The sequence below is a fragment of the Ictalurus furcatus genome, chromosome 7 (assembly GCF_023375685.1).
Source record: "Ictalurus furcatus strain D&B chromosome 7, Billie_1.0, whole genome shotgun sequence".
NCBI lineage: Eukaryota > Metazoa > Chordata > Actinopteri > Siluriformes > Ictaluridae > Ictalurus > Ictalurus furcatus.
Window position 1 is genome coordinate 16,645,505 of NC_071261.1, and position 24,679 is coordinate 16,670,183.

Sequence of the window (24,679 nt, forward strand, 5' to 3'; positions counted from 1 at the left end):
CTCTAGGAAGAGTCCTGGTGGTTCCTAACTTCTTCCATTTACGGATGATGGAGGCCACTGTGCTCATTGGGATCTTCAATGCTTCAGAAATGTTTCTGTACCCTTCCCCAGATCTGTGCCTTGATACAATCCTGTCTCGGAGGTCTACAGACAATTCCTTGGACTTCATGGCTTGGTTTGTGCTCTGACATGCATTATTAACTGTGGGACCTTATATAGACAGGTGTATGTCTTTCCAATCCATGTCCAATCAACTGAATTTACCACAGGTGGACTCCAATCAAGTTGTAGAAACATCTCAAGGATGATCAGTGGAAACAGGATGCACCTGAGCTCAATTTTGAGTGTCATGGCAAAGGCTGTGAATACTTATGTACATGAGCTTTTTTTGTTTTTTATTTTTAATAAATTTACAAAGATTTCAAACAAATTTCTTTCACGTTGTCATTATGGGGTATTGTTTGTAGAATTTTGAGGAAAATAATGAATTTAATCCATTTTGGAATAAGACTGTAACATAACAAAATGTGGAAAAAGTGAAGGGCTGTGAATACTTTCAGGATGCACTGTAAAGGCATCAGTATCACCAGCAGCACTGCAGTGAAATTTAGGGTACAGCATGTTTCAAACACAAGCCATTTTGTACTACTAAATCAAATAATTGCAGAGACATCACAGGATGGGAATTAATGCCTTCTTCCTTCACATGTGGTGCACAAACAAATCAGAATGGTTCCGTTCAATTCCAGAGTGAAATCAGGCTAAATCCAGATGTCACTGGGAAACTCACTGAGGGTAAGAGAGAAATAGCAGATGGGGAAATTAAGTGTCCAAACAGGAGCAGAAGCCCTGATTTACTCTACTGAATTAAGGACAATGGGCATATAAGAGATAAAGTGTGAATTGAGACTTGGTTCCTTTCTGCTCTAATTCCCAGTGTTCTGTCTGCTTACTGAGTGCCATGAAACCAGTATGGGAGAATGGTTAGTCCTTCATGGACTGGCGTTGTTCCATATTCTGCCAGTTCTATGCACAAAGGCTTTCCTGTAACAATAGACAGCCTCGAAGCCCAGAAGCTTTCCACTCACTGCCCACAGTTTCTCTTTTCAGACACTTAATCCCTAATTGAGTGTTTGGAATCTTGAACTGTGTAATGAACTGATATTCCTCAGAGAGATGCTGGAAGTGCTTAATGATTGGGTTACAGAATACAAAAAATCCTGGGTCAGGAGAAGTATTTGTTTTGTGTTTCTTAGTTGAAATGTGATGGTGTACAGGTCGAACATAAAATGTACGCTCAGTAATGTATGCTAAATTTGAAATTAATTAATGAAAAATCTGTGTGTAATAGGCTGAGTTATAGAGGTCAACAGGAATGGCCTACAGTATGACACAGCTTGTTCCAAGCTTCTCTTTCATCTTAAACCAATTTATGCTGAGTTGAAACTAGATCATCATTCAAAGACACTAGACCTTCGGTAAAGGAAGCTTGTCTTGGATCAGTGAACAACACAGGGTTCATGCTTAGTTGTAGCCAGGCCTGAGAATGATATATTATCTCTAGGGGAACCAAGTTCTGCCCCAAGTGGCCAGTCTGGGAGTGTCGGAATGCACAGCAGTGCTGAAATGGACACCTGCTGACAGACAGACAGGTAGGCATCTCACCACAAGCCAAGCATTCCTTGAACAGAAGGGCCAAGAGGTTCCTTTCTTTCCAGCCACTGACCCCCCACCAAACCCTGCTTGGCAAACCCCCAAAGCAGAGCTGCAACATTCCCAATGGGGGCAAATTAGAACAGAAACAGATGAGTGGAGCCAATAGCATGACTGTTAATCATCTGGCCAGTCAGGATGAGTTGGCATTCAGAAACAGTTCTTAGGAACAGAATTCATGTGCATTTGAGGTGTTGGGTTGCATCTCTTATTCAGATTCTATTTGTTCATGTGTGCTAATGCATGCGAGTGCATGTATGCACTTTATGTCTGTACTTGGCTGGTTGTGTAAGGAATAAAACATGATGAGGCACTCAGTTATAGAAATATAACCAATGAGGGGTGTTGGGATACGGCCCAGCAAAAAGCTGAGGGTCATTATCACCCACAAAGTTGATCAATTTCCAATAACAGCACGCCTGTCATGATTTATTCCTCTTATACTACAGCAATTTGCCAACACTAACATTTTTTTATTTATTAAAGAATGACACATCATACTCTTTATCCATGTATAGTTATGTTTCATTCTGTGGAATGTCCAGAAACAAGGTTAGATGTCACTTACAGTAGAACAGATATAAAAAGTCATTCCTTTACCAACCACTCTTTTTCTTTTTCTCTTTTGAATTTAAAAAGAAAAAAAACACACAGCTTGTCATGTTACCTAGAAACTACAAGGCCCTCCATCCTGAAGACTTTCCTATGTCTGAAAACTTAATCGAACCGTCTCTGACTGTTACAAAGTACTGAAACTGGAGATTCCATCCATAAATGCTAGATAAAAATCCATCCATCCATCCATCCATCTTCTATACCGCTTATCCTTCAGGGTTGCATGGAACCTGGAGCCTATCCCAGGGAGCATGGGGCACAAGGTGGGGTACACCCTGGACAGGGTGCCAAACCATCACAAGGCACAATCACATACACATTCACACACCCATTCATACACTATTGACACTTTGGACATGCCAATCAGGCTACCATGCATGTCTTTGGACTGGGGGAGGAAACCGCAGATTCCGCCACACAAGTCCCTGGGTATATTACTATAGACATGATAACAAGAGCATTAATATAATCCTCTGATTCACTTTGGAGTCGGAATTACTCTTCGAGCTATGCTGTTATAGAAAATGAATCAACAGATTATGACCAATCGGAATCGAGAATTCAACACCACCATGATATTAATTATGGTTCATGCACTATGGAGTCTTCTAGCATAGCAAAGTCACATACATCTAAGGGAGTTTGTTTGTTAAGAAAATTAATAATAGCACTTTTTGAAAGAATAGACAGATGAAAATGATATTTGTGTGGTGACCATATGCTTTCATTGCTTTCAGTGAACAACAGGAACATTGCCCTGTTTCCTACAACCTTCTCAGACCTGGTCCTTTGCCCTTTAACCATCCTGTTGTAAACATCCTTCCTCTGCTTCCTAAAGAATTCCAAGTGAAATATTCATGACCTTATCTGTGATTGGTGGAAATTACCAACCAGGATCTCAGTATATTTTTAGATCTAGCCTGTTTAATACATCAAATACTTCTATTCCTTCTTTTCATATTACTCCTAAAACAGTAGTATTTAAATATCACACACTCAAGTTAAAGCCCCACAGCTGTCAGTAGGAAACAGCAATTACAACACAAATCCTTGAAAATGCATCAACAGTATTTACATCTAAATGGCTTTTATACTGTTCTGACCACACTGTATGCACTATAGCTAAAAGACCATCATACGTATTGACATTCAGAAAGTAGTATAACTTGAGGAGAATTAATGCCATTTTGCATATATGCTTACATCTTTCATCCAGCAAATTCTTTTTTAGGCCTTATTCTCCCACTTACAAAAAGTAATAAATAAATAAAATGGAATATATATTGTGAGTCTTAGAATCATCATCACATAGCAATGCCAATGTCTTCATGTTTCTTCCACTTGTTTTTATAAAGTTAAAGACTGTAAGAGGAACATGTAAGCACACATCACATCAGTGCCAAAGGCCATCTTCTAATAACGTGGATTTAATAGCCATATGATGTGCTTTAACAACCCACACGTTGTACCTTACATATTCTCCTCAGGATATTTACCCTCTCTAGCTAGAAAGAGTACATGCAAGAGAGTTCAAGTGTAGCTGTTTGAATTCCTCTCTTTGGCGTGCTAATGGAGATTAAGCTGAATTGAAGCCTGCGTGTCAGCCAGCAATTCAGGTAGTTCATACCAGACATGCCTGCTCTATTGTGTTCCTCTAAGTGCATCGTACATGGACCTTCATGAAAGGTAGAAAGGCAGAAGCCATTTCAGTCAAACATTGTCATTAGTATGGCCCTGTTCTCCTTAAAAGCCTTAGTATAAAGAAACTAACTTTGCCATGTGCACTTCAGTTCTTTCCACTGCCTAATGTGCAGAATGCAGTCTAACAAAAGAAAGAAACAACATGTAACATGATGTTTGACAGCACCTAAAGACTGAGATCAGATATATAATGGCAGATATAACTGACAGTCAAGAGAAATTAGAGTTCTATCATGCAAAATTGTGTGTTTATTCATGCAGGATTTAGCTCCATGATGCACAATGCACCCAAAAACCTGAATCTGTCTGCTTATACGCAAACATATTTTGCACAATGCAATCTGCATGCACAAACATGTCTCACTTCATCACACTGTCTATTGTCTGAATTTCTGTCAACTCACAGGCATTAAAGTCATTGTGGTTTTCTAATTCAGATTGTTTTTCTCTTTCTGGTGCTGGAATGTGATGTGCATTTGATTTAGTGACCTACCACAACTAAAGGTGCATGAAGGAAAACAGTAGTTCACACACAAAAAAAGTCTGCTCTTCATCAACAGCCCTGAGTGAAGAGAGATGATCCAGTTGGCAGGTTGAAATATGCACCACTTGTAAGTTCATGTCAGGAATTAAAGACTAAGAGAGCCAAAAAATGACAGATAGGGGTTTAAATAGAGTTGACAGCGTGGTAGCATCACGGCACGGAACACCTCATTATCATGTTGCATGCCCTGACCAGAACAGTGTCAAAGCTTCTGAGTGTGTTGCTTTAAGAGTGTGTACTGTAGGCAGGAGAGCCCCTCACTGACATAAAGTTAGTAACAGCGTGCTACCCGTGCATTACTAGTGGGAAGTAAATATGAAACGTGGTGTCGTCAGAAGCTGCTTTTCCAATAAGGTGGGAGTCAATAAAAGCCGCGAGACTCCACGCGCTCGCATAGTCCATTAGACGCAGTGCGTTCAACCCGCGCAGATTCAACTGACAGAGGTGAAGCTGTCGGAGCTAGCATGAGCGCATCGGCGGCACGTCTCTTCCTGTGGTCTCTGTTGCTGTTTAAGGTAAGTTATGCATTTCATCAATTGAAGTAACTGTTCAGAAATAACGAGAATAACTTAACAGCGGTGATGTTTGCACTACTGGCGCGTGCGGTTTGGTTGAAGTTCAGGTCGCGCGCGCTTCTTACCCTGTTGCGTTAGTTATCTATTATTCTGGACACTCCTCACACATAAAGGCAAGCTAGGTGCACCTATCTAACGGACAGCTACGTCTAGTGCGACCTCCGGCCAAAAATGAATTAGTGATGACAGCAAACGATTGGCATCCGCTCGCTCGGAAATAGCACGCGTGGAAATGGAAAAGGTGCTGTGCGGAAAAGGCGAAATAGCTGGGTGTGAGAGTTTTTGTGGGCAGCTGTGTTTGTTTTATTTCCATCCACACGTACACACACACACACACACACACACACACACACACACACACACACAAATACAAGCTTGATTAGCCTATTTTCCTTAGTGCTTTCCGCTTTGTTTATGCTCTCTGCATTTGACTCAAGTGCTCATCATCTGGTATGCATTTATTAGCTGATAAATAAACACGTCATGCCTGGCTTCTGTTTCTCAAGACACTGTTGGTGCATGTGGCTCTGAGTGGTAAAGCAAACAAAATCAGCAAGTGTCGAGTTGTATGAGTCGAGTTGTATGAGTCGAGTTGTTCCTGCTCTAACATATCTACTACAACTAAACTGATCAGCCAGCTATTAAACCCATCAATGATGGCCAACATGCTACAGATTCCCAGCTCTGGTCCACTTGTCCTGCACATGTTTGTGCTTTCCCTGCTCCGAAGACACCTGACTGAACTGATGAGCTGATTGTCAGCCCTTCCTGAGTTGAAGAGGGTATGTTAAAACAGGGAAAACACTAAAATGCGCACGCCATGGGGTAGTCAAGGACCAGGCTTGGGACCCTGTGTAGTATAATATACAACAATTCTTGAGCCAAATCCTTGATTTTCACTTAGTACTGTTTGACATTATAATATACAGTTGTGGATTTATAATCTCACTATCCGGTGTCACCCAGAAGTGGATTTGTTCCTTCCTGGTCTGATATTTCTCAAGGCTTCTTCCTCATGTTGTCTCATGGAGTTTTTCCTTGCCACTGTCAACTCTGGCTTGCTCATTAGGGATCTAAATCTCCATTAGGATCTTTGTAAAGCTGCTTTGTGACAAGGTCTATTGTTAAATGCACTGTAGAAATAAAACTCAGTAAAAAAAAAAAAAAAATTGACTTGATTTTCATGATTTGTGCCCTGCGATGGGTTGGTTCCCTGTCTGGGGTGTCTCCTGCCTTGTGCCCCGAGTTCCCTGGGACAGGTTCCAGGCTCCCCGTGACACTGTGTAGGATAAGCAGTATGGACGATGGATGGATGGATGATTTTCATGATTATACCCTATGGCAAATATTAAATACTGCCGTACACTGGCATGTTTGTGACTATTCATGTCATATAACACACCTTTAAGTGATCAGGTGAGGTAGGACAGAAAATCACCAAACTTTGCTGCAACTCTAGACCTCCAGGAGCATAGTGTAGCTTCCTGGATGTGAAAGCCGCTGTGCATGTTGTGGGACACAGAAAAAGCTCTGGACAGCTGGATGTGTAGAACAGCAGATTGCTGAAGTCTGGACAGGAAGTTGAAATCCTGGTCATAGGGATACACTGACCTGTTCATGTATATGTCAGCCTTATGATTCTTTCAAACCATTTGCTCTTGACTGTTAAGAAATTTTTTTAAAAGCTGCAAAGCATACATGATGCCACAGGTATGCTTCTTAAGAAACCACACATGTCTAGACAACATTTTTTAGGCTTGATTATGTTGTACAACATTTGCTGATGAACATCCACCAATGATAAACACGTAAATGCCAGCATAGGGACAGTTTGGCTTGCGGTCTGTTAGAAGGCCAAGAGCATCTGTCAGGCTCATTAGAAGATGATATGCACTTGGACAACTGGACGACACCGTGTCTGCTGCTTCCCGTCTGGGACTCTTGGCTTGGCACCTCCACACCTGCCACAGAAAGAGATCAACATCTTCAGCGTTTATATTGGTGTTGGCACACGCTGCGGTTAACAGCCTACATTAAGATTGTTTATCTTCATGATTATCTATTTTCATTTTCCCTGTTGTAGGGAAGAGGTCTTAAAGAGATGGATTAGAACAGAAGTTCAGGAAGGTACCCACAAATAAAACCTTATGTCTTTGGCCCTTTGGACTGTAACTCTGCAGGAATGGGGTGGCACTATTGATAAATGATGTGTGTGAAGAACGTCTTGCTCTCCAAGCTGCACTCAATAAAAAGCTATGAGAGAAGCACAAATGGGAGCAAATGGGACAGAAATGTGCAGCTCGGGTTGTAAAAGTAGTGAGGCCCTTAGGAATGTTGATTTAGTGAAGAGATGAAATGCGATATCTATCAGTATAGTGGAGATGAGTTAACATGAGGCGTTTTACGAGGCCCAATGTCATGATCCAGTGAGTGAATTGGTATTGTTTGCATTAGAATGATTTGGGCAGGCAGACACACACAGAGTCTGTTTTAATCTGTTTTTATTATAAACTGTAAATGTTAGAAATGAATAAACTCCAGTTTTCACACAAAGTACAATGGACAGTGAAAATTCAAAATAGAAGAAATTACAATCCTTGCTAAATGTAGTGTATCACGCAGTTCATTAAGACTTTTACAGTTAACTGTACTCTAAGTTAAATCAAGTTCTGCTTGACTGGTTGCCAACATGTCTGCTCTTCAGATGTTTCCAGAGTAATTAGGATCGGGCCTGGATTTATCTGAATGGCTCACAACTAAAACAAACCAATACCAAATTCAGTATCATATAAAAACCCATGGTTGACTCCATGGTAAAAGACATGTCTAGGAAGGAGAAAGGCTTCTATTAATATAGACTTGAATTTCTGCATGAATTTATCACATCTGGGTGACAGGAAGTATTTTATCCCATTTTCCCCTGGAGGTACACACAGACAGTCATGCTAGCATTTTTGTTGATCTCTGCATCTCTTTATCTACTTCTCTGCTGATATTTATCGCATGGCTCCCTAAATCCTCTCGTCTCATGTAACTCTTGATGTCTTTTCTTTCTCACATTTTTATTTTATGTCACTCCTTGCGTCTGCCGTTTTCTGTCTCACACACACACAAACACATTCACCCCTAGTGACCTAATCTGTTCTCCCACCAGCCACTTCAAAAACAAAACCTCCCGCACTCTGACTTGCCTTTATATGCAACATTTGTCAAATGTGTGGGCTCACTTCTCTCTGTTTGACACTTTATTTAATCCCTCATTCCTAGTTCAGAGAGAAGAGAATGCTTCTTTATCAGCAGGCAGGGTGGAATACTGAGCATTGTGTGTGTGTGTGTGTGTGTGTGTGTGTGTGTTTGAAGAACCCAGTACTTTACCAGTAATGGTCTGCAGAATGAACAGATTCTGTGTTCTTGTTGATATAATGATGTGTACGAGGTGATTCACACCCCGTCCCCCCGTACACCCGTCCCCCCGGTGGCCTTGTTGACCCTGCCCTTGTGAGTGTTTAACTTCCTGCATGAATGCCGCACATAATTGACTCAAAGGTTTTTGGCTAAAGAAGTCAATGTTTAGGGTCTTTTTGAGTTGTTTCATAATCCCCAATTACATTCCCAGCCATAGAACTGTTTCTTTCAGAATGTTACCCTCTAACTGGCACAGAATAAGTCAGGCAAAGCATGTAAATATTAGATAACTGGTGCAAGGTATCTCTCGGTCATGTTACCACCAAGATGAAAACCCAGAGTTGAAGAAGAAGAATCAAATTACTGTTTTCTTGATTTGTTTGACTGTAAGCTCCAAAAAAACAGGAGCATTTCTAAATCCAAATATTGTTTGTGATCTTACAGTACATTTAAACCTGCACAATGGACATCTCAGCACTGCTGTTAATTATTCTGATTGGTCAGAAGGTGTTTCCTATAAATAAAGTCCTGACAATAGTGCTAGCCTCAAGGCAAATCATAGTTTAGGTTTTGTTAATGACCTGCTCAAAGGATATATAAGGTGAATTTTATTAAAACGTGTTGTTATGTAACAAAAATGTGTAATCTTTGCTATTATGAATATTTCTGCAAGGACAAGTTTGTTTTTAAAAAAATATAGAAGGAGACTACATCAGCACTTTGATATACATAGTTCCTGTATGTTTTCCTCCAGAGGAAAGTCTTCACATTTTGCAGTTTGTTAGTGCCATGACAAGGCTGCATTGTTGTCTAAAAATCTTCAAGTGATTGAGAAACAACTGTTATAACATAAGCGATATCATGAACTTGTTTCACAGATGTTCCACAACATTAAATATGATTATGTATAGATAAAATGTATGACATATTATTCTTTAAAAAAAAAATAATTGCCAAATTGCTCTTATTGGAAAATAATCACCTTGGTGGTAACAGTAACTCCACTTCTTATAGTGCTACATTACATTACCTGGCATGGTAGCGAGAAATTGAAACGCCACAGGGTGGGTTTTGTCAGACTTGCAGACAACAGATTCTCCAAATTTACTGCAATCTATGTGGGCAACACACTGGTTTGCACCAATAGAAAATCTGTGCTTTCTCTTGTCATTTCAGCAAATTTTACTCACTTTTTTCCCTCTGCTCTTCCTCATACTCTCTGATTCACCTGTATCAACTCCCTCCTCAACATAGTTAGTACTGTGACTCGTAAACAAGCATTTTGACTTTACTAGAGAATCATCATGGGAATCGTGAATACATGGATGGACACTACTGTAGATATCAATGGCATGTCATCAAATGCACCACTCACTCAGCCTCTCCTCTCTCAAATGTGCCTGTCTCTGTCATTAGGCTGCCAGATATTTAAAGACAGGCTTACTATACAGACATGTGTCAAATTAAAGGACAAGCTGCTATCCTGTGGGGGCAGTTTGCTGCCGTGCTTTGGTACACTTGTCTGCTTAGAGGGTACATAGAGGGTACTGAATGGTTTGATAAGTATGAAAATTATGTTAAGCATATGCCCTCACAGGCACCAGATCCCAAACTAGTTGAATTTCTATGGGAGATTTTGGCATCCTCATAATTTTACACCTTATCAAACTTGCTGGGGGAACCACAAACCTAGCAACCCTGCTACTTCAGGCTAAGTCAAGATTGGCGTGCTTCTCTGTGATAAACATTCGGGATTAGCTTATTGGTGGTCGAGTTTACAGTTGTCATGTAATGCATATCAGTTTTGTAGCCAGGAATTATTTTCAGAGGGAATGAGTAAATATGCTAAATAAACTAGATCACCATGTGATCTGTACAATAACATTTGATTAATAAGGGTTCCTCTTTGGATGCTTAGTAATTCTTGCTTTTCAGTGTGGTTCTAACTGAAGCCTTTAGAGAAATCTTTGCGCTACATATGATGCTTAAGGCTTCTCCTGGAGGGACAAACTAAAGAACACTTTAAGGTGCTAGATGGAACCTTTTTTTTTCCAAGAAGCCAGCTTTGCAATATATTAACAAGTTTGTTTTATCTTACCAGCTACAGCTACTGAAAACTTTCATCTGATCTGAATCTGGTGTTGGATAATGGACAGAAAGCCTGTGTCATTGTTTCCTCACTGGTTAATTTGCCTAAACTTCATTTCCATTCTGCTGACATTGTTTTATCCAGGGAGTTTTCTTGATGAATAGTGTGAAGAAGGCCAGAAGTGAATACTAAGCTGAGACAATAAAGGGTGAATAAGTGAGTACTAAGCTGAGACAATAAAGGGTTCAAGAAACCACACAGAACGTTTTGGTTTTTTTGCCTCTTTTTGTTTTAACAAAGAGACTGACAATGCCCTGTCTTTCATGCTGGACATCCTGTTGGTTTGTCAGACTCTTTCATCTCTTAGCCAACAGGAAGGGCACTGTCATTAACTTCTAGGAGGAGAAAAGAGGAGAGTGGCAGAATGTCTCCTCATGCAATGAGGAAGTGCCACACAGAAAAGAACAAAAAGTTAATGAAATGAAGACATCCCAAATAAACTATGTGAATCCATAGCAGTGTATCAAATAGCATAATTATGGTATGTTTTTGGATGGACAGTCTTCATAGGCAGTCAAAAAAAAATCAGTAGGCTTGGAATTACTGTAAAGAAGTGTGCCATCCAAAAATGTCTTTATTTAAAGGTTAACATTTATCTTTAGCAAATCTGTTTCATTGATATTGATTGTATGTTATACATACATTTACTGACCACTTTATTTATCATATCAGTGACTTTGACTGTGGCATGGCTGTTGGTGCCAGAGGGGCTGATTTGAGTATTTCAGAAACTGCCGATCTCCTGGGAGTTTCACACACAACAGCCGCTAGAGCTTACACAGAATAGTGTGAGAAGCAACAAAAAAAATAACTTTCCAGTGAGTGGCAGTTCTACAGGCAGAAATACCATGTTGATTACACAGGTCACTGGAGAATGGCCAGACTGGTTAGAGCTGACAAGAAGGCTACAGTAACTGATAATAACCACTTTTTAAAACTGTGCTCAGCATCTCGGGAGCCACAACACATTGAACGTTGAGGCAGATTGGGTACAACAGCAGAAGACCACATCAGGCTCCACTCCTGTCAGCCAAGAACAAGAATCTGGGGTTGCAGTGGGCACAGGCTTAATGGAACTAGGCATTTGACGATTGTAAAAAGGTCAGACAGTGTTATTCCAATCCTCAAATGATCAGTTTTGGTGAATCTGTGCTCACAGTAGCCTCAGATTTATCAGTGTGGTCTTCTTTTATCCTTGTATCCCATCTGCTGCAAGGTTTGATGTGTTGTGCATTGTGAGATGCTTTTCTGCTCACCATGCCTTCATATTGGCTTCAGGTTACAATTTTCTTTTATTTAAGTAATGACACATATCCATTTATAGGTATGATTAATATTGTGGAACATCCATGAAAAAGTTAGTTTCACTCCCCCCTCTAGCTTCATGGTGAACGTCACTTCTCCCTCAGGCTCTGCCTTGAGCTTTGTTGCAGTAGCCATGGCTCCACACTAAAGCCAGGCCAGGGATATCACATCATCTCTCGGCAGTATGGAAGAGACCACCCCACACCTGAACCTCAGAGTGTATATCAAGAGTTCACGTCCTCTGACCAGCCCCACAAGGGATGAGAGACAATAGAAATTTAAATTGCTTATGGACATCGGGTCCGGGACCCCCTCCTGAATGGATTACGTGCGTTGGAGGTCACGCATTAAGGTGGGGGGGGTCTGTCATGTACATGTATGGAAAAGGACTAAGACTACAGTTCCCAGCAGCCACTGCACCACACGGCATCATCACACCACCTGCACCTGAATCTCATTGATATGAATGAGCATGAGGTGTATATATAACCAGAGTTTGCACTGTACTTTTGTCTTGCATTATGTTGGTTTATCCTTCTGTCTCACGTCATTCTAAGTCCTGGTTCTTGTAAGTCTTGTTTTGTTTGTACCTTGATTAAACGTTTCAACTTTCAAAGATTCTGCATTTGTATCCATCTCACCCTCTGTGACGTGACACTTTGCATGTGCTTAAGACTTTTACATGGTAACTGTATGTCCTGAAATAGCACATCTTTGATGGTAATCATAACTGAGAAATTATCTGTCTACATGAATCCTGAGACAGGTGGTGATTCTCTGAGGTCTTTAGTGTTTGTACATTTTACTGTGTCAAGCCAAACACACTTGTCATTGTGATGTTTCTATTTTCCTCTCTCATTGTTCATAAAGCCAAAATGTGACAGCCATTCGACCTAAGTGCAGCTGTTTAAATAACTAGAAACTGAACCAAAGGCTTTCTATTGAGCACTACATAGTCTGTAGAAGCCAGTAGTCATACTAAATATAGTACATTTATGAAGCAAGCCACTTGAAATCCAGTTTTATTTTAGTTAGTTAATTTAGCTGCTGTAATATTAATCATGCACAAATATAACATTGCATCCCACACCCTATTTAAAGAAACACCCCCATCTTTAAATTTGGTATGAATAAGCAATAACATTTTGTCAGAAAGAAAAGTTTCTATTGATTTAATTACTTGGAGAGAAGCATGTGGTGCAAATACTCATGCTGGCAATGTTGTGCTTTCCCACAAGCCCATGTCAGATGAGTAAAGAGAGAGGACAGGGTCATGGAGCGGTCACAGCACAAGACTGGGGTACTGTAGTTTTGACCTAAATAATCTGATAAAACTAAAGTTTATTACAAAAACAATTTGAATATGCAGTCATATGAAAAAATAAGTACACCCCATGGAAATTGTTGGCTTTTTTTCCATATTTGCACAAGCAAACATTTCATCATCTTTGAAACAGTGTCTATTGATAAAGTTGATATACTTGAACAAAACCACAAGGAAAATTAGCTTTTTCAATCATTTATTCAACAGAAATATCAATAGATGTGATATTCTTCTGTGGAAAGTATGTATGCCATTGGCCTCAGAAGCTAGTATTGCCCCCTTTAGCAGAAGTAACTTTTTGTAGGCATTTTGAATAATTATCCACCAGGCTTGCTGGAATTTTTTGACCACTCTTCCATGCAATAGGTTTTCTTGCATGTATTGCCCGTTTCAAATCCCCCACATCATTTCAATGGGATTCAAATCAGAGCTTTGACTAGGCCATTCTATAACCCTCTATATCTTCTTTTTGAGCCATTCATTGGTGGATTTTCTAGTGTGCTTAGGATCATTATGCTGGTGAAAGATCCACTTTCGGTTCAACTTCAACTTTCCTACAGATGGCCTCTCAATATCTTCAAGCACTCTTTGATATGATGCAGAATTCATAGTTGAATCAATGAATGCAAGCTGTCCAGTCCCTGAGGCAACAAAGCAACCCCAAACCATAACATTTCCACCACCATGCATCACAGTTGGTATGAGGTGCTTCTCCTGAAAAAGCACCTCAAAAAGTCTTTGGTCTCTGCCAAACATGTCTGCTGTTACTGTGGCTAAACAACTCTATCTTTGAAGGCCTGGTCTTTGCCTATATGCTCATTGGCAAACTTTAGTCTTGCAAAGGCTTTTTCCTGGCATGCCTCCCATACAGGTCAAATTTATTCAGGCTCTTTCTAATTGTAGACGCATGCACTTTGACACCAACAGTTCTTGGAGACTTCTTTTTGCATCAAACAGCCTGCTATTGGACTGAATTTGCAGTGACGGCCAGTCCTGGACAAATTGGCAGTCGTTTGAAATCTACGCCGTTTATAGATTATTTTATTTACAGTGGAATGATGTATATCAAATAATCTGGAGATCTTTTTAAATCCCTTTGCTAGACTCACAGGTATCCTTAACCTTTTTTTTCTGAAGGCCTTACAAAGCTCTTTAGATCCTGGCATGATGACATCACACACCTCAGTAGCAAAGGGAACACCAGACACTAGATTTGAGAGGTGTATAAATATGACAGGTTCCACCTGCACTCCCTAAACAGGTTCTAATCACTGGCATTCAATCTTGAACACCTGATTCTAATTTTATGGATTTGAAGGTGTGATAAATGTGGGGGCATACTTACTTTTTCCATGTAACTGATCTGTTTTTTGTTCATTTCAATAGTTAAAATTACTACAAAATGTAAATTTTATGTGTAATTTGTTAGTGTATCAACTTTATTAATAGGCACTGTTTCAAAGAGGATCAAATGTTTGATTGGCCAAGCCACATTACTGTAGTTATGAATACAGAAAAATATTATACTAGATGGCTAACATTAGCTACTTAACATTATGTGGTGATCAAAGCATGTTTGATCTCCAATATTTTATCACACTCCTTCAAAATTAGGCTGGATTAAAATGTAAAGATTAATATGTGATTGCTATGAAGCAGATTCAGTGTCACAAGTTTGATAAGACACTATCCAGGAAAAGCACTTGATCATTAAGGTGTCTGAATTAAATTCTCAACAAAGCATTTTACTGTCTAACCTACTTAATCTAAGTCAAGTTTGTGGTTCTTGGCAGCCCCATTTCTTACCATGTCGCTTGTGTTAGCTGTTTTGCAGTGGAGGGATTTATAGTAATTTTTGCATGCTGTTTTTGTTTTGTTTCTTTTCGTTTGCTGACTGTTTCCTTAGCAAGGTAAGAAAAAAAATAAGGACAAAACTCACTCTTTGAACCTGTCTTTTCCACAAGTTGACTGAATTCTATGCACCTGATATACCTATAGCGATAAACTGCATCAATTTATTCTATTTAAATATAGCATCTAAAGTTGTACACTTTATAGAATTGATCCAGGGCAGAGCGGTGGTACAGCAAGTAACATTGCCTCCTCACAGCTCCAGGGCCCTGGGTTTGGAGCTCGAATATGTATCTGTGTACAGTTTTACTTGTTCTCCCTATGTCTGTGTTGGTTTCCTTCCACATCCCAAAAACATGCCATTGAAAAAAAAACCCCACAAAAATAACAAAATATGAATGTGTGTGCATTGTGCCCATGGACTGGCATCCCATGCAGTGTTTATTTCTGCCTCGTACCTGGCATAGGCTCTGGATCCACTACAACCCCAATCGGGTTAGTGTAAGTGAGTGAGACTCGCTTGGTTTACCACGTTATAGAATTGCAAATGTATTTACTTTACTACTGCTTGTGCAACTCTAGTTTGTACTAAGATTAAATCATTATTTTAATAATATAACTCTGAAACATTGATACTTCTCACACAGGAAGGGTCACAATGTTGTGTTACAACATTCCCAGGCATGTAACCAGACATACCTCCCCACCTCGACAAGTCAGCACCTTCACCTGAAGGCTGGTTGAAACACAGCACCATGGATAAGCAAGACACACTGTTAGGCTTAAGAGACGCACCAAAATAACTAAATAGTGTATGCTGGTTTAAAAAGTATTATTTATAAATATTATATACGTCAGGTTTATCTGCATAGAGCTCGATAATAATTTTTAGTAAAAATCACCACCAACCCCAACTGCATCGCAGAGGAGAACAGATCAAAGAGCAAAGAGAATCAATGCATAACAGTCTGGAAAATCTATTTTTAACCAAATTATCTTTTTGTCTTTTGAATTTTTATTCTCATGTTGTTCATCATATCAGTTCACCATTAACAATCAGTGTCCAGCAGAGGGCACTAAAACAGAGGGTCAAAGAACAGCTCTTTCCACCTGCTGGCGTTCACCTGTGAATTTAGACCTCACCTGCAGTGGTTGATTGTTATGCGCTAGCTAAACAGCTCAGACCACAAAGACAGCTTGATAGTTATCATTCTTTACTTTAAAAATTGCATAAAATACATAGGCACAACCATCGGTTTTCCTTACATCATAACCAAACATTTATTTATAAAATAACCAACCAGTCATAGTCAGCCATCTGCTCATTTACTCATGACATAGGAACTGCAGACAGGATGGTATGATCAATGGATCAATGCATGAATAAAGGTACATTTAATTTTGCCTACTAATCCTCATTATTACACATACTAACAGATAAACACATAAATATGAAACATAAACCTTACCTCAAACCTAACAGTTCCCAGGACATAACCCTGCCCACTAGCTTCTTCCAGCTACAGCTCTACACATTACATGCATAAGTCTTTGAGCTGGGGGTCTGTATATACCATTACAGTGTATTGGGGCATTTTGACTGGTGCACTTTCTCACCTTCAGATAATTTAGAGCACTTCAAGTCTCTTTGCTATGACATTTACATTGACGATCACTGTCAATTAAAACTGCACATGAAATTGCTGACTGCTGACATGTTCTTCTTTTCTTCAACATCTTGTGGCTGAATGTAAAAAATGCTTCTACTGTTCCATCTTGGCAATAGTGCTGTGTTTGTCCCTTTCCTGTGTCCCTATTATATGATGAGATGAGATGTTGGATGAGAGTTGAAAACTGTAAAAGCTATGGTGAAAGAGTAAAGAAGATGATGAAAGGAGAAGAAAGAAGGGCGTTGGCGTCATATGGCTCCCAGATTGCATCCATTGCCCCATCTGTGAACTGAGCAAGGCTCATCAAAAAAGATGAAGTAAAAAGAAGAGGAGGGATCTAGGAGGAAATTGTCCTTGAGACACACTGAATAAAGACCTGACTCGGTGGATTACTCATCGGCCAGGACAACAAACAAAGATGAAGGTAGTGGGTGGGGATGCACCAAATGTGAAAATGTAGAAACTAGAACTTATGAGTTGTAGTTGTAGAAATGGGTTCTCTGAATCAAAGATGTAATAATGTAGTGACAGAATTGAGCAGTGAAAAGTGAGAGTAAAGACAAGGGAGAGTATGGTGCTGCTGCTGGAAAGGGGCAGTTGTGCTCTGAACAGGGTCTCCATGCCTCGTTGGGATGAATGTTTGCGAAGCTAATGATGTTTCCTGTGGTTTGCACATCTGCTTTCCTCCTTCACATGTGCTTTTAAATGCAGCTATATGGCAGTGCAGAAAAGAGAAAGCAATGACTCTTTGGGCTGGTTCTCACGCACACTTACAGGACATGCTTGAATCTTTTCTTTTTTTTTTTTTTCTTTTTTTTTTTTTTTTTTTAAAGCTGTGCACATGCCCAGTTAACTTTGGCACACACTGTACCTCAAACTTTTAAAATAGCTTAAGCAAACAACCTGTTTCACATGCTTCCAGATAAGCTCCTTAAGACTTTATATGATTTTATATGATCAAACCCTATAGCTACAGCTAAAATGCAGTATATGTTAAAATTAAAAGTAATACTTCATTGGGAGTCTGTTGGAAAGAACACATGAACCATAGTTCAGCTAGAAAAGATTCCTTTACTTACAGCACTTTTTCTTAGCATAAAGCAAGAGTTCTCAAACATTTTGGAGCCAAGGACCCCTTTAACTTTAAAATAAATTCCCTCAGTACAGATTTATTTTATGACCATAATATTAGGCTCATTATTTAAATTTGAACAGTAAAATTCTGGGTATTTATTGGTGCCAGAGAGATTTTTTTATTCCTAAATTTTCCACTGACAGGACACATTAGGTCCAAGTTGACTTTGAGACTGGACAGTTGTGATTTTCTTTAACTTTTTTTGATTTTCTTTAACTTTTTTTTTTTTTTTTAATCAATGATCCCCAGCTATGTTTCATGAAAACCACTTGGATAAAGAAATTCACTGTTATTTCTCCTCACATTGTTTTTGTTATTTAATATACATCCAGTACAAATATCTGCTTAAAATTTACACACATTGATTCTGACTTGAATATGAACAAAAAAGTATGCATTCAATAGCATAATCAGAGCTGTATTGAAAGGGAAATGTATTCAGACATTATGTATAATGTATATATGCATAAGTTACATAAAAATAAATCAAGTTGTAGATATCATTGCTGCAAAAACTGTTCTTATGCACACTGCACCTAGTGACACATGAATGGAAAAAGCTACATAGCAATTGATTTTGTAATTCAGTGGAAGCCTAATAACCTTGGGGAATTGAAGAAATTTGCCATAAGGATTGGGCAGAAATTCACACACAAAGCTGCAAAAAAATAATTACTTCTTATCATAGATGTCTCAAAGCTGTAACTGTCAACAGCCGCTTTGCAACGAAGTACTAATATTGGTCATTTATAGTGTATTATTGTCATTTTTGTAAACATAACTTTATTTGTACATATACACACATGCATAAGACAAAAAACAACATGTGTGTAAATTTGAAGTGGATATATGCACTGGAAGTATACTGAATAACAAAAAAGAAAAGTGTCTGAATAATTATTTTTCCTTCACTAATAATAACTGATAGCCCTGTAGCCAAATACATTTTCAAAGTCTCTCTGTTTAGGAGTTTTTGTCAAATATACATGACACTGTTACCCTTCACAGGGGACTAGCTGCATAGTAGCTTTGGTCTGTCTTCAGGGGTTCAGTTAAGCAAAATCTAACCCTTTTTCATAGTTATCATACTTCAGAGGCTTACAGCGTTGTCCATCCATCACACAGACCATGCAATGACTTTGAAGGTACTGATTACAGGGATGCTGGTTCGTACATGCACCCTGACACTCACTAGGAAAACAAGCGCATCAGTCTTTCATATGTGGAAAAAGCATTTGACTCGCTGTTATCACGTGGCATTTTGGCTCAGTGACTGCTTTTACCAGTCATCTTCTCATCTTCATACTTCTCATAATCTTCTTTCAACACTGCAGGCTCCTCCTTGGAACTGACAGGTACAAAACATGAAAGACATTTAAAAGAAGTCTGACTTCTTATTCATGTTTTCCTAAGTGTGTACATTCCGTGAGGATTTAAGTCCCTGACGTAGGTCTAAGTTAGTGGTTATTTATTGTTTTATTGGGGGGGGGGGGGGTCTTTTTTTTTGTCATGGGCTCCTGGTGTTTCACTCATAGAATTTAAAAATGACAAGCATAAACAAGAGACTATAGACAACATTAAATACACACAGGACTATACTTAAGAGAAAATGTATATCCGGACTCTGTGTAGTCATAGTGTATGTATTTTGTCCTTTTGACAAGCATTTTAAAACAATTATATGTATAGGTGCATGGATATATAAAACATCTGTGTAAGAGATTTTGTTTTAAGGACATCCCTAAAATGGTTAGTGATTTCAGCCACAATCTTTATAGAATCCCTTTAATTCTCCCCTTTAATCAAGAGTATTTTATCAATTAGATTTTGTTCTCAGAACATCATAAATATCTAATGTTTTACAGTTACAGTATATCCTAAATATGTGACCTTGCATTCGGAAATAAACATAAAATGGAAACTCAAATATCTGGATGTGTGCTAGCTCCCAAATACATCTTATCATTTGCTCCATATCTGAAGTATAAAGAAATATATATGTTTTATCTAAGTACTGCATGGCCAATGACAAAACTATTGTGTAAGACTAAAAGTGGAAAACAGAACCTTTGATAAACCATCATAAAAGCTTTCCATTGTCCTATACAACTAATAGTAGAATTAAGACAAAGATCTTTATGAGAGCAAAGGACAGGACATAAACATGGATAAATATAAACCATAATAGATTTATTATACAAGACAGGTAGACTGTGTCCTTGCACTTTTGACTGACACTACGTAACATGAAAATGGTAACTGATGTTAAGACGTCCCAGGTTTATGAACGGTTGCATGTGCAAGTCATATATTGACAAGAAGCCCAAACTAAAACCAAAATTCAATATGCGTTTAATGGTAGTAATTATTACAGGCAAATCATTTCTTGATGAGCCTGCATCAAGCATGTGTGAGCATGTGAGACCATAACGTGTATTAATGAGGCATTTAGCCTGATTCACGAACGTGAAAACGAGCTGTAAGTAGCCTGTGTCCTGCCAGCAAGCTTGTTATTTTTCTTAAAGAGTTATTACCTTGGGGAAAGGGTGGGAATTATGCACAGCAAGATCGCCAAATTTCTGCCTTACTACCAGCCAAGGCCATTTTACATTTGAAACTGGAGGTGGGCATTGCCACCTATGGTAGCATTTGGTATAAATAGGCTCCTTTGTACACAGGGTATGTGTGCAAAAATGTGTGTGAAAGAGAGAGAGCGAGAGAGAGCTTTGAGTTTATGCACCATGGATACTGAGTATATCACCAATGACAAACCAGTATATTAAAATTAAGCACCATATAAATGGTAAGCTGACCAGATATTCCATTGTCTAATACAAAACAGCAAGGGTTTTGCAAATGATGAAGGGAAAACAAATAAAATAAGGAATACGACATAACAAGGCATGTCGTTATAGGAAAAAAAATCAGAAAAAAAAATCAACAACAGGGTGGTGTGATGCAGCTGAGAGAGTTACTTTTACCACCCTGACATTGATTATTTTCTTAGTAACAGCACATCAGGAAGTGTTTTACTTCTCTTGTATCACAGTAATTTGGCAGCAACTACAGTATTTATTAATTAAACACAACACATTGTTAATTAAATTAAAAACAACACACTGTTCTTTTAAAGGTGGAACATCTGTGAAACAAATTAGTTCCTGTTATCACTTATGTATTAGCGCTATAAACAATCATTCCCTCACCAACCTCTCTTTTTTCCTTTCTCTTAAAGTTAATAAAAGAAAAATATCACAGCTTGTCCTGTTACAGAGAAACCCAAAAGCACAAATCTCCTCTGTCCTGAAGAATTTCTTTTGGCAGAAAACTGTTGAATGTTAAACCAATGTTAAATAAATGGCTTTTTACAAAAATCTTCACAGTATCAATGATGTGGTTTTCTCTGTTAAATAACAAGACAATATCTGGTTTTCTGTTAATTAGGCTTAGGTTATATGGAGCGTGGTTCTGTTTGAATATACTGGCTACATTTGGTCCAACCACCCTTTCAGAAGGTTTATTCAACTTGCTACATATTTTACTACCTCTTAATTTAATTTTTGATGTACTAGAAAACTATGGGTAGTATATTGACACCCCAATAGTCCCTATCACCCTCCGCTCTTCCCAATAGGTCAGAGAAGAGATTTCAGCTGCAATTCTCAGAACAATTTTAACTTGATTTGATAGTTGTGCCAGACTTTAACCAACACCTCTTGGCTTTAAATGTGCTATATAAATAAATGTCATGTGACCTGAGTCATGAAACTAACCAGAAAACAGAAGTGAGAAAGTGAGAACAATTTTTCCAAGGGTGTCAATGTGTGAATGTGTCCATGTCTTCAATGAAAAACATTCACAGTCACACATGTGGGACAAACAAATAATTTTTGAGAATAAGTCAGAGTACAAAAAAAGAAGAAGCTGAAATACTATATGGGATTGTCCCAGGAAATGTGATGTGTTTACTCTAATTAATGCATGCAATCTCAACTGCCCATGTGTTGCTGTAGTATGCAAGTAAGCATTCAGAGGTGCATGCAGCAAATGTGCTTTAACCATAAACATTTACGGCAAGTAGCATAAGCATGTCGTTAAGCATTGTGTGTTACCAAATGAGTAACTGATAAAACATTCCGTAAAGTATATTCAGCATATTCAGTGCCCTCCAGCATTCAGTGTCAGTGGGTTTGGTTAGTTTCTCACTTCCTCAGTGACATTCCTTTTTCCTGTCCTTGGCCTACTTCATCTTTGCTCTGCACTTTTTTATTTTATTTTTTTATCTGCTTTAGCGCCATAGTCTTCCCATGAAGGGTTGCCATCTAAAAGGTACTCATTTCTGTGGAAGACAGGGTTAGGGACTAACCCTCTGACTGCTGAAGAATGGAAACTCTCTTCCTCGCTCCATAGTGATGCTGAGTGAGCATGTAGACTATACAGATTTGGGATGAAGCCAGAGAGGGCATAATAATTTTCCATCCTCCAAGAAAGCAGTGGAAATTTGGCAGTTCATGTTTAAAAAAAAAAAAAAAAAACATCAGCAAGAAAAAAACCTCTCAATCATGGTGGCTGGTATGAAACAGTGCCTAAAATGTATGTTTGGATTGCTTGAAAATTTGAATGCTGCTTTTGCTGTTGTTGCTCTTTGTGTAAACGAATGAATTTGCCTTTCAGCCAAATGATTTACAAGAGTACCCAAGTTATATGGATTAAATTATTCTGTCCCATATACAAATATTCTTGAATTTTACATTCCTTACTTTTTTTTATCTTAGCAAAAAGGATAGCACCTCATTTGAAGGTTATCGCCATTGGAACTTCATGACATATTTATAACCACTGAATAAACGTGGATAAAACACTGCGGGATGATTTATGAAAGGTTTATGAAAAATGTGGTGTGATCTTACATGTTTTATACATTCCTGTTTCTTTCTCAATTATCATTATGAAGAGGACATAAAAATCATTATTTCACCTGGAATATGGGCTGCTTAAAATCTTCTTGGATTTATAGAAGCTATACATTTCATGGGAATTGTGCTGTTTAATATTTTGAAGGCAAATTGACCACCGTATGCTTTTAAAAGGGTAAGATGGCAGATGGATGCTTCATAAAAATGTCTCAAAGATTCATAAATATTCTGCTATAATAATAAAATGTGTTAACACAACTTTGAAGTCTACCATAATTTTGCTTGTATTATAATGGCATCTTTTCTCTTTCATGTACAGTAAATACTATAATATGGTTGGTCAATTTATGAGTAAGCATTTTTAAATTCTCTTCACAGATTTCTAAAAGATTTACGCAGTGAATGTGGGAATTAATGTGTCATTAAGGCCCAGTGTAGGCACTCTGCCAAAAAATTTTTTTCACCCAAACAGGTTTCTTCCTGATTTATTTTTATACTATACCTCTTTTTTCAGTCTAGTCTAGTAATGCAGTATATAAAAGCCAGGAAGTACAGTTTGCTAGCACATGTGGGTTATGTAACGTCAACTGTACTTGCAAGTAAACTCTTAAACTCTTTCCATGCTTTGTATGTATTTCTACCCGTGTCCTCCCATTGAGCGATTGTAGCTCAGGAGTTGCAACAATCCCACAATCCCAACAACCATCCTCCAAAATCTAGTGGAAAGCCTTTCCAGAAGAGTAGAGGTTATTATAACTGCAAAGGGGGAATAAATCTTCAATGCAATGTTCAACAAGCACATATGGGTTTAATTGGTCATGTGTCTATATAACTTTTAGCCTTGATAGTGTACTGACTGGAAGCAGTTGATTTGATGTTAAAATGTTGTACTTAATTTTTTTTTAAATATAAAGTGCTTAAAGTTTCACATTTTTTTTCTCATTTTCAGTGTCTTCTATTTCTTAAATTAAAAAAATAATTGTGACCAAACCAATATATTGTGTATTTTGTAAATGTCTTCAAGAATAATATGATATTTTGTCACATCTCCCAGCCCTATAAACAGCACTACAAACCCCATATTCAAAATAACTACATCTTTAGAAATGAGAAAAGTACAATAATGCACAGTAAGCTAATTACCTATGCATTTTTCCTAAAAAGCCCTAATTGTTGATTCAGTTTGTTTTTGTGTTTTACTCTTTTATTTTTTATTATGCATAGTTTGAAAAGGATCAAATTTTGGAAAGCTAAAGATTTAAACCAGAGTAGTTTCTGTTATTTTTATACAATATCAGCACTCACTAATATCACTACATTTTTAATGTATCGACACATTTTAAAGTTCAGAATAAACTGAGGTAATTAACGTAATGTAACATTGCTGAAACACAGGATTCATAACCAACAAGCCATGCATCACATGTATTGGAAGTGGTCTGAAACTTTTGAGAGAAATGGGTAAAGATTCTTCCTACTCCATATGGCCCTTTATACATGCTATGCTTCTTAAGCACCTGCCTGCTGCCAGGCTCTTCCCCTCCCAATGACCCAGAACTTCCTATTTCCTGCCCATCTCACTTTTAAAGATTAACTTTGCGGTCACTACCTGTACACCTGCTAGAGGCATTACTTTTACAGGCTGGATGGCTAAGAGATAGCTTACCCCTTTACAATCATGTGAAAGAGAAGGCTTTTTGGATGGGTTGGGTTTAAAGGGATGGAGTTGTACCAGCAACTCATTGCTGAAGGTGACTCACAAATGTGTGATTTATT

At 38.4% G+C, this 24,679-nt stretch overlaps 1 protein-coding gene across 4 annotated transcripts in view; it reads left to right on the forward strand.

Moving 5' to 3' along the window:
• Nucleotides 1-4,712: 4,712 nt before the first annotated feature.
• LOC128609979 (ADAMTS-like protein 1) overlaps nucleotides 4,713-24,679 on the forward strand; it is a 112,099-nt gene continuing 92,132 nt past the window's right edge. For 2 of the 4 annotated variants that reach the window (XM_053628953.1, XM_053628955.1), the window contains exon 1: nucleotides 4,713-5,088. In XM_053628953.1, the coding sequence (XP_053484928.1) occupies nucleotides 5,038-5,088 (51 nt within the window). In that variant the 5' untranslated portion in view covers nucleotides 4,713-5,037. The remainder of the gene's footprint in view (nucleotides 5,089-24,679) is intronic. The other 2 variants (XM_053628956.1, XM_053628957.1) reach the window with 1 other exon arrangement.